The 11,632-nt window shown below is 33.0% G+C and overlaps 1 protein-coding gene across 3 annotated transcripts; it reads right to left on the bottom strand.

Annotated features, from left to right (window-relative positions):
- Positions 1–1,309: 1,309 nt before the first annotated feature.
- Positions 1,310–10,698, bottom strand: LOC117680478 (aldose reductase-related protein 2). Of its 3 annotated transcripts, XR_010713057.1 has the most exons (11): positions 10,509–10,698; positions 7,053–7,220; positions 6,613–6,729; positions 4,472–4,561; positions 3,883–3,999; positions 3,475–3,587; positions 3,103–3,184; positions 2,638–2,721; positions 2,240–2,336; positions 2,018–2,106; positions 1,310–1,758 (listed from the first exon to the last, which is right to left on the bottom strand). XR_010713057.1 is itself a non-coding variant. In XM_034449298.2 (10 exons), the coding sequence occupies exons 1-10, from the start codon at positions 10,581–10,583 to the stop codon at positions 1,728–1,730; spliced, it is 966 nt and encodes a 321-aa protein (XP_034305189.2). In that variant the 5' UTR covers positions 10,584–10,697; the 3' UTR covers positions 1,314–1,727. The 3 variants fall into 3 exon arrangements, 2 of the variants coding, with proteins under 2 accessions (XP_034305189.2, XP_065937951.1); XM_034449298.2 differs by lacking the exon at positions 2,240–2,336 and having other exon boundaries at positions 1,314–1,758; positions 10,509–10,697; XM_066081879.1 differs by lacking the exons at positions 1,310–1,758; positions 2,018–2,106 and having other exon boundaries at positions 2,242–2,377; positions 10,509–10,695.
- Between the last annotated feature and the right edge of the window lie 934 nt (positions 10,699–11,632).

Here is an 11,632-nt window from a genome sequence, read left to right on the forward strand (position 1 = left end):
AGTAGTGAAATGTAGGAAGGTAAACCGTGTGTAAAGAAGAATATTCATCAGGAATGAAGTGTGTTGCAATCAGCATAATTAATTAAATGTGTACATCATATTTTTGCACATGATTTGACAGACTGCTCCATTTTTAACTTTTTATTGGCCAACAAGCTTTTCATATCTCCCTCTGGGTCATCTATTAAATACTGACAGGCTTATGATATTAAAATCTGATCAGTTGGTACATCATGGGTGAAAATTAAAAGTTCACTTTGGACTTAATGGATTATCAAAAAAATGATATCAAATCCTGTTCTATTGTAAAACATTAGATTATATTACTAACAAAGAAAAGGTTTATCCCAACTTGTAAGTGGGTCACTTTGACCTCATTTTGGAATTTATTGACATATTCAAATCAAATCTGGGTCATACCTCTATAGTCAACTACTATCTTGTAGTGTATTTTTTTTTTTAAAGATGGATACTTTAGACTTTTAAAAAATATTTTATGGTGTACATTTTCATTGTAGTTCAAAACAAATTGAGACAAGTGTATCATGTTCATGTAACAGTGAAGTTTTCTTTGTTTATTCATGTACGTGCAGTTATTTTGTAAATTGCATTCATATTTTTAAAAAAGTAAGATCTTTGTTGCATTTTTAAAGGGAGATTTGATAGGCATTTAATCGAGATGAAAAAAAAAGAACAAATGTAAAGATTTCTATGGGAGTTTTTTTTCTTGTGCAATTTTATCATTTTTTAAATAAAAGTCCCTAATAAGGGAATTGCCATATGGATGTTTCTCCATAATTGTATCTTGGCTGTATTTTATTTATTATTGGAAACAATTTCAGATTTTTGAACAAAATAAATTTGGAACTGTTTGAAATTGTTTTGTTTTTACATAAAGTAGAAACCTTGCTCAGCTTTTGTGAAAGCAAAAATATAAAAAGTTTCAGTAAGTTTCAGTTGCGGAAACCCTTTGTAAACAATATGTTTCCCAATTGTATATGGAGGTTGAAACTATGCAGAAACTTCAAGTTTCAGTAAGTTTCCATCACGGAAACCATTTGTAAACAATATGTATCCCAAACGTATATGGAGATTGAAACCATGCAGAAACTTCAAGTTTCAGCAAGTTTCCGTTGCGGAAACCATTTGGATTCATGGACAGCCTAAGTTTCAGCACTGCGGAAACTTAATGAAACTTGAAGTTTCCGTGCTGAAACCTGTCGGAAACTTAAAGTAACCTTAAGTTTCCGCAGAGTTTCCAAAGGGTTTCCGCAGCGCTGAAACCAGATATTTCATCCAGTGCTTAAATATAACAGTTGTAATGAATTTTATCAAATTATCATTTTATACGGATTGAAATAAGGAATAAGGAATCATTCTTTGAGTATTATGAGGTATAATTTCGGTCGGGGTGTGATCAAATCCATTAAAGCCCGAAGGGCTTTATGAAAGATTTGATCACACCCCGACCGAAAATATCATCTCATAATATTCAAAGAATGATTCCTTATTACTCATATTTATATAATTTTAAGCCATCGTACGATTATATATTCAAATATTAATAAGCAAACTCTGCTGGCGCCTCGATTTGGCGTCATTTGTATTATGGGTTATATAGTACAAAATCGATACGTAGTGTTATCACAGGCAAAGACACTGGAAAATGTAAATATATAGTATCATTTTCGAATATCTTAAAAGCAAATACAGTCAAAATAGATGAATTAAAACGGGCGTTCCTGATGATTTCCACACCTGAAATAAATATAAAAGACAGGTTTTTCAAATAATATTATGCTTACAAACATTATTCTCGAACTATCTTTTTGTAAATTATGCAAAAAGATCCGTGCGCACTTAGTTGAAACTATTAAATGAGACTTTCCTATAATTTTGTAACATATAACAAAAGTAATTAAATTCATGCAATATTAAATAAATATAGTTTACTAAACTGCATGTTTAAAGGTAAAATATGCTCTAGAGAATAAAATGATTCTGTAGTATTACTTACAAGTGGCCTATGAAATTAAAGAAGCCGTGTTTAACAGTGATGCCTTTTATTTCATCCATTTCTTCTTTTGTAAGATTGAAATCAAAGACCTGTGTGATGGTAATATAAGATTAGACCACTCCATTGATAAGAGTTGACATGACTGATAATTGCGTACTTATATTCGTATTTAAAGGTATTACATAACAGTTTTCAAGTTAAAACAAGGAATCAGAGTTTTACCTTCCATTCGCGAATATTAAGGCAGAACAGTTTGTCTTTACATGTGTACATGTATGACTGAGTCACCACGCCATGTTGTGCAAGTTCTCTTGGAAAACTGCTGATACATGTTATTTACACAGCTCAAGGGTATAAAATCTGAGAACATTAAAGGGTAGACAGCTGAAAATAAAATAACTTAAACCCCCCCCCCTCCTAAAACAAATTTACAGTTTACACATTCTTTATTTCTTGGTAAAGGTGTTTGTAAAGCCTACAGTATTTTTGACAACGCCCGAAATAGGCAACAATGAGATCTCACAAAAAAACAGATATTTTAGATAAAATCGATACAGTCAAATAAAGGCACGTTTGTTTGTAAGGTCATTTTGGAACTTGTTTTTATGTCTCATACAAACCTGAATGTTAGTCAGTATTCTTTCAGGGGAAACGCTCTTTGGAATCACAATCATTTCCCTTTGTAAGAGATTTCTTAGCAGAACCTGCTTTGAGATTATAAAGCAATTTTGACTAGGCTAGATGTTCATTAAAAATAACCACGAGATACACCTTTAACTTTTATTTTCGATATGATTTGTTATGCTATAAACAATAAATTTCCAAAAATTTTAGCTTTTGAATTTGAGCATTGCCGTTTATCTTTTTATAGAGCTCTTCTTCTTAAGAAGATAAGGGAGGTCTAAAAAATGGACACGACCTTCCAGCCATCTTAATATAAATTTCATCAACATGAAACACGAGCGGATTTTTTTTTTCGATAATTGTACAACACAACTCAAATTTCAAGCTCCTTAAATTCGTAAATTTTACCCTCAATCTCACAATTGCTAGACTATTTTAAAAATCTAAAACTACTCATGTACCTGTGCGGTAGTTTTACCGTGCTTCTTAGCAATTCTTTGAATGATAGAGTCTTCCATTGGTTTTGGTTCTTCCGCTTCTTTACTAAAAGCCAAAATATTTGTGTTGGATTCCTTACGGGGTCTTTTTTTCACGAAACAATTTTTACAAAGAAAAGAAAATTTTTGATGATAATGTGTTCTGTATTCTGTAATTGTCAAATATTCGTTAAGAAGATTTAAAAAACCCGCTTTTTATAATAATTTCATATATATCTTTAATTTTCAAGTAACAAGTCTAATATTGGCGTCTTATGTCGAATATTTCTAATACTTTTTCTGAGTAATTACCATACGTTACGTATATATTGTATGTAAATTAAATGCACCACACACTATTCGCCAGGTCTTCCGGGCGAGCCGAATGAAGCATAGGAAGTAATTGTCACGCCCAGCTTCTTACAAGCTTCAAACAACTCATTTTGTGGCCAGTAGATGTTACATTCCACCTGAAAAAATAATTTTCTTAATCAAATAAAAACAAATATGGTCAAATAATATTCCTTGAAAAAAGAAAAATGACAACAATTAGAATTGATAGATTTATTGACCACGTAAATGCAAAACAAGGTGTTTAATAAATTCTTCAAAAAATGATGCCAGAGGCATTTGATTTCCAGTGTTTTGTTTGCTTTTTAGGGGGTTTAGGGGTTAGGGATATTTGGGTGGAGAAGGACTTAGCAATTTATGATAAGTCGTAATATTCAGTGTTTCTACATTAGAAAAAAAATATATGTTTTATACCTGGTTGATCACTGGTTTGTGTTTGGCGATCTTGCAAATTCTTTCAACCTGTGAAATGTTGAAGTTGGACACACCGATGGATTTTGTCAGCCCTAAGTCGACAAGTTCTTCCAAAGCCTTAAAAAAGTTCCAAAAAAAAACTAATTCCCATCCATCCCAACTTCCAAACACCCATCCCAAATAAATTAAGATGATGCTTGCAACAGCTGACATTTTTGACAGATTGGAACAGTTTTTATGGAAAGCTAAGGTATTACTTTAAATTCATGTTCAGTACAGTGCATTATAGCATCATTCATTTCTAATTTTTCTACAATCAAGAAAATAATTCAGACAAAAGCATTCTTTATATGGTACTAATCTTAAGCGGTCATTGTTGTTAACAATAACACTTTATATAACATGCACAAATAAATTGTGTAATGGATTCTTAATATCATACGTGTCAACATAACACTTTTTATAACACGCACAAATAGATTGTGTCATGGATTCTTAATATCATGCTATCTTACAATCACCATCAAAGCTTCACTACTTCATAAAGCTCGAATTAAGTTATAAATTTTTAAAACAATACCGATATTACCTTCCATGTTTGCAAAAGATCCGATTTCTCAGCTGTCTTCCATTTTCCATCCTCAGTTAAAGGAAAGAGATTTTCGTCGTCTCCATCATACTGTGATAAATATTAATAGATTAACATATAAGTGATGTAGCATGGTTTTTAAAAACTGAAATAAAACTAAAAGCATAGCAGCTCTTTTTCATGCGTTATTATCAAAACCAAAGAATACCAAAATGAAATCGGAACAGTTTCAAAAGTCATGTACTGACAGGTGTACCAAGTCAATCAAAACATTGGAAGAAAGACTTGTTTCACTTGCAATTCTTGGATTGCCAGATTTTACCAAAAAATAGATGCAAGTTTCGAAGGAGTCGGAGCAGTTTTATCTCAAAAGAGAGCAAATAAAAAGATTGCGATAGCTTATACATCAACATCACTCAGAAAATCTGAAAGGAATATGGAAAAATTGAGTTCCATCGAGTTTGAACTTTTGGCACTCATATGGTCAGTTAGTGAAATACTTCGTGATTACCTTCTTTGATCAAAGTTTATTATTTACACTGACAACAATCCGTTCAGTTACATTAACGGACACAACCAACGAGTAGACGCAACAACGATGAGATGGAAAGGCGAGCTAGTTTAGTTCGATTTTACAGTGAAATGCCGTTCTGGTAAGGTGAACTGAGAGCTACTTCACTGGAGGAAGAAGTGAAAGAGTCTTTAAAACGGACTACTCAGAGTACATCAATAGAGATGTTTGATAGACGTCTACTGACTCGGTTGAATTCAGAAGAGAAGGTGGACTTCAGATGCGGACGGTGAGCGCCATGACAACGGGGTATATTACTGCAGACCTAGCATCACTTTAAGACCATGACCCGAAGTTGAGTCGAGTTCATTACTGGATGGAGGACGATTGTAAACGTGGGTGATTTGAAAAACGAGCACAAAGATATGAGAAAACTTCTTCATCAGAAGGATAAACTTTTCACTGCAAACTGTGTATTGTAAAGGAAGATTACAAACAAGACCGGTGAACAAAGACAGATACTACTTTCTGAAGTCCTAAAGAAGACAGTTCTGGAAAGTATTCCCAACCATGCAAGTCATCAAGAAATCGAGCAAACTTATTCATTACTGCAGAAAAGATGTTTTTGGCCAAGGATGTTACAAGATGTCTAGAAATTGTGTAAATCTTGTAACAGGTATTTAAATGGAAAAGCCTCTGCTTCAACCGTAAATCATACTATGAGCAACTTAATTGCTTGTAAACTTCATGACATCTCGCAAATGACTTTACCGTTTAGAGAAATCATCAAATGGTCGTGAAAATGTATTAATTATGACAGACATTTTTTCTCTTCAAAATTTACCCATGCTTCACCGTTTATAGACCAGAAAGAAACTACTGTCGCAAACTTTCTAAGCCTGGCTTATAAATTTACAAATTCCTAAACGTATCCATGGTGTCCAGGGACGCAATTTTGAGAGTTTTTTTGTGTTCAAGAACTGTGTAATTACTACAACACTGAAAAACCCCACACAACGCCTTAACATCCCGAGGGGAACGGACAGTGTGAGAGATTTGATAGAATCCTGTATGATAGATTGTGGACAAAACCACCAGAAAAGAAGTGGCCTGAATATTCCATATTTGGTCTACATAAAGCACGTCACCGTTTACTCATCGACTTGCTACTCTCCATATTACTTGTTTTTCGAACGAGAACCTATTCTTCTCATTGACTTGACATTTGGGTTACAAAAGTCTACAGTCGATGAAAACTTACCTATGGATGACTGGATTTAAAAACAAAAAGAAAAAATATCAGAAGCATCAACGTTTGCCTTGTGCAATACAGAGAAATCTACAAACAGAATTAAAAGAAAACAAGAAAACCAGTGAATCACTAATTCCCATTGGAACAAGAGTTTTTACGAGAAACCGCATTTCTGGAAGAAACAAAATACAGGATACATGGTGTTCCATTCCGTACAAAGTTGTGATATATTTTGGTGATACTTGTGTAATCTAAACAGCTGGCGGACAGATCCGGCCTGTTCAAGAATGCGACAAGGAAGAAGATCCTGGGCACTAGAGAAAAAGTGGATTCAAATGGAATAGCAAAACATTTAACAAAAGATCGACTGTGACTTACCTCCAGTGTTACAGGCAAGTGGATTAGGTAGAGGTCTACGTAGTCCAGCTGCAGTTTCTTCAAACTCATCTCAATGGACCTCCTGACCTGCTTTGGTTCCATATGAATCAATCCAAGCTGTAATTTTGTATGAAACAATTTCGTTTTATAATATTAAATTACATTGCATGAGATTAAACAACATAAAATTCCAAAGATACTTGCTTAAAAAAATCTGCTTAAGATAAAGAAATTATTGCCAGGGAAAGGGAAATTTTTTTACGCAAAATCGCTATTTAAATTATCGCTTTTTTGATAAACCTAAAAATAGCCCGCCCCCCCCCCTTTCACCCGTATAAATCCTCTAAAGCATGAAAAGATTTGCAAATAAGCGTTGTTAATGGTTTGTTTGGTTGTTTATATTCTTAGAGAGCAGAGGTTGTTATTGAAACAAATGTTACCTTGGTAACGATAAACAAGTCTTCCCTCTTGACTTTCCCGTTCTTCAAGTATTCCTGGAGTTCTTCTCCGATGGCGTCTTCGTTCTTGTAACTGTAGGCGGTGTCTATGTGTCGGTATCCAGAGTCCAGAGCCGCACGGACCGCAGTTTTCACCTCGTCCTTCAAGCTCTGTCGAAGGATGATGTATATATAAAAAAATCTTTATTAATTCATATTGATAAAAACAGTTCTATATTTGCGTTGGTTTATTTATCATTCACGTGCGTTTTCAAAGATATGACCGTACTTTAAGTAATTTTATGTAACATATCTAGCCTTCTTAAGGGCTACTTACAATTAAAATTGAAATATCCAGGGTTGACACAAAAAGATAATTATTAGCTCTGACTTACCAAACCTGGGTTGACACCATCGGGATTGAAAGAAATGGAACATGGGTTGAGACTAATAGGTTTAAATGGAGGGATCCTGGTTAATACCAGCGGGTAAATATCAATTACAAAATATTAAGAAACCCAGATTGTCACCATCGGGTTATAAATAGTTCTAGGGGTGATACCATCGGGATTAAGGAATGGAAACTGGGTTGGTACCATCAGGTTTATATGCAGGAACCCGGGTTGACACTGGCGGGTAAATATAACTAATTGTATAATGCATAGAAAATCTGATTTGGGGATATCTAGACCAGTTAACAAAATAAAAGTTATTAGCCAACTATTTGTAAGAGCTTCAACGACAGTATAAGGTATAAATAAAAATACAAATGTCTTAACTAACGCCTACAAAAGGTGAAGCATGGAATGTTGGGTGGGATAATTAGAAACCTAATTAACACTTAAATACATGTAGACTACACATGACATGAAGAATGTATGACATAATATACACATAAACATGTTCATATAAAATACAATTAAAAGATATTGTTTTACATGCATAAACAATATCAAAAATTTTACATAAAAAGTAACAATTTATATTCTGGATCCGAAGAGTTTGGTTTTTTTAAGTGCAGGTGAAGAGGCGTAAAAATACCATCAACAGTATAGGTATATCGTTGAAATATTAGATCGTTTAGAAATTAATTGATGAATATTTAAGTAAAGGTACATTTAAGAATCATACGGTAGATGTAGAAAAAAAATCAAAAATATGAACTTTTTTAAGACAAATGCTGAATTTTCACATCTTGAAACTATGCTTTTAAATAGATGCTTAGCAATGATCTCATATGTTTCTCTATTGATTAACCAGATTACAATCTTTTTAAACTGTTTTGGTTTTTTCTGTTTGTAAAGGCTTGCTTTAAATTTTACTGTTAAGCTTCAGATACCAACCTATGAAAAATATAGCAAATGTAGTAATTCTAGAAAAATCTCAAAAAAGTATGCATACAAAGTACATATCCTCACTTTATTTTGTTCTGAGATTTATATGAAATAAAGCCAAACCATAGAGAAGTACATGTCACGAATCTGATGCTTGACAGATTCTGGTAACCATAGTAACCAAAATCTTGATTTTGCAATATTTTTCAATATTTCATACAATTTCCATTTTTCCCAGCAGAAAGCAGCAACCTTTTCATTGTTTAACTTAAATTTTTACTTCTGAAATGACATATTTTTCGATCACATATGAGCAGTTATGGATCTTCATTCTAAGTGTGAACATTTATGACGTGCAGCACTTTGTCAAAGTCAATCATAAATTAGGTGAAGCGATACACGTTTGACGTCATACCAAAATTGCTACTATAGTGAACAAATGTTAACCCTTCCCCTCCCCTGATTTCAAAATTGCTTATAAGATTTCGTGTACTATTCTTCCCAAAACTATTGCTTTTAAAATTAAAAATTAGAAAAACCCGGCTCAGTGCTTTATCATAATTCTGTAGTTACACACACATCAGCGATGATGCACAAACATAGAACTGAAAATGGTGTTTCGATCTGTCTAAAAGTTCTATATTGTCTTGTTAAGCTTGAATCTTTGGTAACACTTTTCGTGAAAAATGTAGCAAAATGTATTTGAAATTCGTTATTTTTATGGAGATATTTTGTTCTGGATTTGTGTTGGGATTTTCTTCTTCAATTTTCATACTTAGAAATGACATAATAATTTTATGTAGATATATGGACATAAGAGCAAATAAAAAAGCAGATAAAATTGTTTTCTAATCTACTGTACTTTCCATCAATCAATGAAAATTATGGCCCTATATCAATTTTTATACAAACCAACTTCAAAAGATCTAAGCCCCAAACCCCCACCCCCAAACTGATTTTTCTCGATAATACATGTATAACCGTAAAGAGAAATGATTATGAATATTTTAATATGTTTGCAGTACTAGTTTATTAATTTAATTGTCATTATTACTATTTATTTACCCATGAAAACAACAAAGATCATATTCACCAAATAGCCAAGCTCTTCTGGCTATAATGGTTATCCCTCTGAAAGTTCTTTGTTCATTGTAAATGTGATCTGAGGCAGGTATCTTGTTTTACTGCCTATAGTTCGTGTTTACAATTTGAGTAAAGCGAACACGGTCAGTGTCGAGTCATTGTGTATTCCATAGATTAAGTTACAGTGTTCTAAATAATAAAAAGCTACCTGTACGATACGTGTAGCATAGTCTAATATCATTCTGTAAAGCCTATAGTTTAACGTCATAGTGAACCAACTCTATAAAATATTATCATTTATTGCATCTTCACTTACCCCCTTTCGATCTCTCCTTCTTTTTATCGTAATAAAATAAATGGGGGTATTTTTGTCTTATTTTGACACGGCCAAATCAAAGAAAGTAGTTCTATAAAACCTGCATGTTCTGCAAAACATCCAGTAGTATCGTTGATGCTCCCTATTGTACGTGTTATCTCAATATTTTATTTTATTGAATTCGATCAATATCTGTGTTGTTAATAAGAGTAATTTTTTAATGTAGCATACAAATCTACATATGAAATTACAGCAAAAAACCAAAACATTCCATTACATTTAATTTTTAAGATGTATTCTATTTTCATTATTAAGTTAACTATATCATACAAAGATCTACATATGACACTAAAGAGAGGACTAACAACAAACAATCAAAATAACATTAAAGAACTCAAAGTTATTTATTTAAAACCGAAAGTACCACAGTCAGCAAAATATTATTCTACATGGAAGCTAATTACTAAACCATGCAAATCAGGGAGGAAAAAGTAAACAAATTCATTCTGTTTTGTCGACATGATTTTGACAATAAAGTATCACCGAGACAAATTGATCTTTCCTTTTTTGTTGACTTTTGGCAAATATCATTGTCTGTTTTTCTAATAGACAAACAAGTTCTCAAACTCTGTGACGTAACAGATCGTGTGCAACGATCACCCATATAAATTAAATTATGTAATAAATTTCGTTCGTTTAGAATTCATGTGTAGATTATGTACATACCAGCCATGTTCCTAGTCCAACAGAAGGCATCTGTAATCCATTGGATAACTTTACAGAGGTCAAAGAATCATTCATTGCGGATTGTGTCCAGATAGATCATAGAGTGACCGCTTGGCGAAAAATGTTGTAATATTAAACCCCAAACGTGGTTAAACTTATGAGTTATCTCCTCCTTCTATGCTTTAACTATCAAAATTGACTAGAAAGAAGTTTTTAAAAAATCATGCACGTACATGTACATGTAGGTATTACATACTTATACAAAACTACATTCGACTTCAACTACAGACCCTGAAACGTACTACTGCACCAGTTTGCATACTTCGGTTCAGTACGCTTTTTTACGGTACGTTTCGCTACTTTCACGGTACGGTTCGATTTGTGAACGGTACTGTTTGTTTCTTGAACGGTACGTGTCGTTTATTGCACGGTACGGTTCGCATCTTGTACAGTACGATTTGTTAAATATACCTACACGCTTTGTGAACGGTTTGCGCGCTTTAAACATGAGGTGGGGTTGATTTGAACGCTTTGATTCCGATTTATATTTTTTTAAATATTGCCCGATCGATTTAACAAGATGATAATATAGACATTTTTTTTTCTTTATTGATATAATATATTATTTTAATCTTATTAAAATAAAAATGTCCATACAGTCAATCTGACTTTATTCCTATGATTTTTCTTTTATTTTCCAAAATAGTTTTCCTAACTAGACTTTGACCCGTGCGTACACGGGTTGACATTGCATATCGAATATTTACGAAATAGATACATCGACATACCATATTGTTGATATTTACATAACAAAGCAATGCTATTAATTTCACTACACTTTTCTTAGTTAGAATCGTCTAATCTAACTGTCTCTTAGGAAACGCCCTCACCATAAACAGTGAGAATGCCTCCCATATACAAATCAGCTTTTAAAAACTTATAAATAAAAAAATGATGCAAACTACTGGAGTGCAAGAACAACTATTACCACCCTCAGTTCACCACATGTGAGCATGTAAAAATATCGTCCTTTTTGCAAAAACATGAAAATTAGGCGGCAACGAACATTTATGTGAGAGAAATAGTCTTTACATATTAAATATGAAGGACGAAATGCAAATGAT

This window comes from Magallana gigas, chromosome 4, assembly GCF_963853765.1.
Source record: "Magallana gigas chromosome 4, xbMagGiga1.1, whole genome shotgun sequence".
Taxonomy (NCBI): domain Eukaryota; kingdom Metazoa; phylum Mollusca; class Bivalvia; order Ostreida; family Ostreidae; genus Magallana; species Magallana gigas.

What these genes read in the sequence shown, in the direction of transcription:
- LOC117680478 (XM_034449298.2), bottom strand. Translation starts at nt 10,583, where the DNA reads ATGAATGATTCTTTGACCTCTGTAAAGTTATCCAATGGATTACAGATG. An exon ending in ACTTGCCTGTAACACTGGAG is followed by an intron (nt 4,562 to 6,612) that starts GTAAGTCACAGT and finishes TATTTATCACAG; the next exon opens with TATGATGGAGACGACGAAAA. An exon ending in ATCTTTTGCAAACATGGAAG is followed by an intron (nt 4,000 to 4,471) that starts GTAATATCGGTA and finishes AACTTTTTTAAG; the next exon opens with GCTTTGGAAGAACTTGTCGA.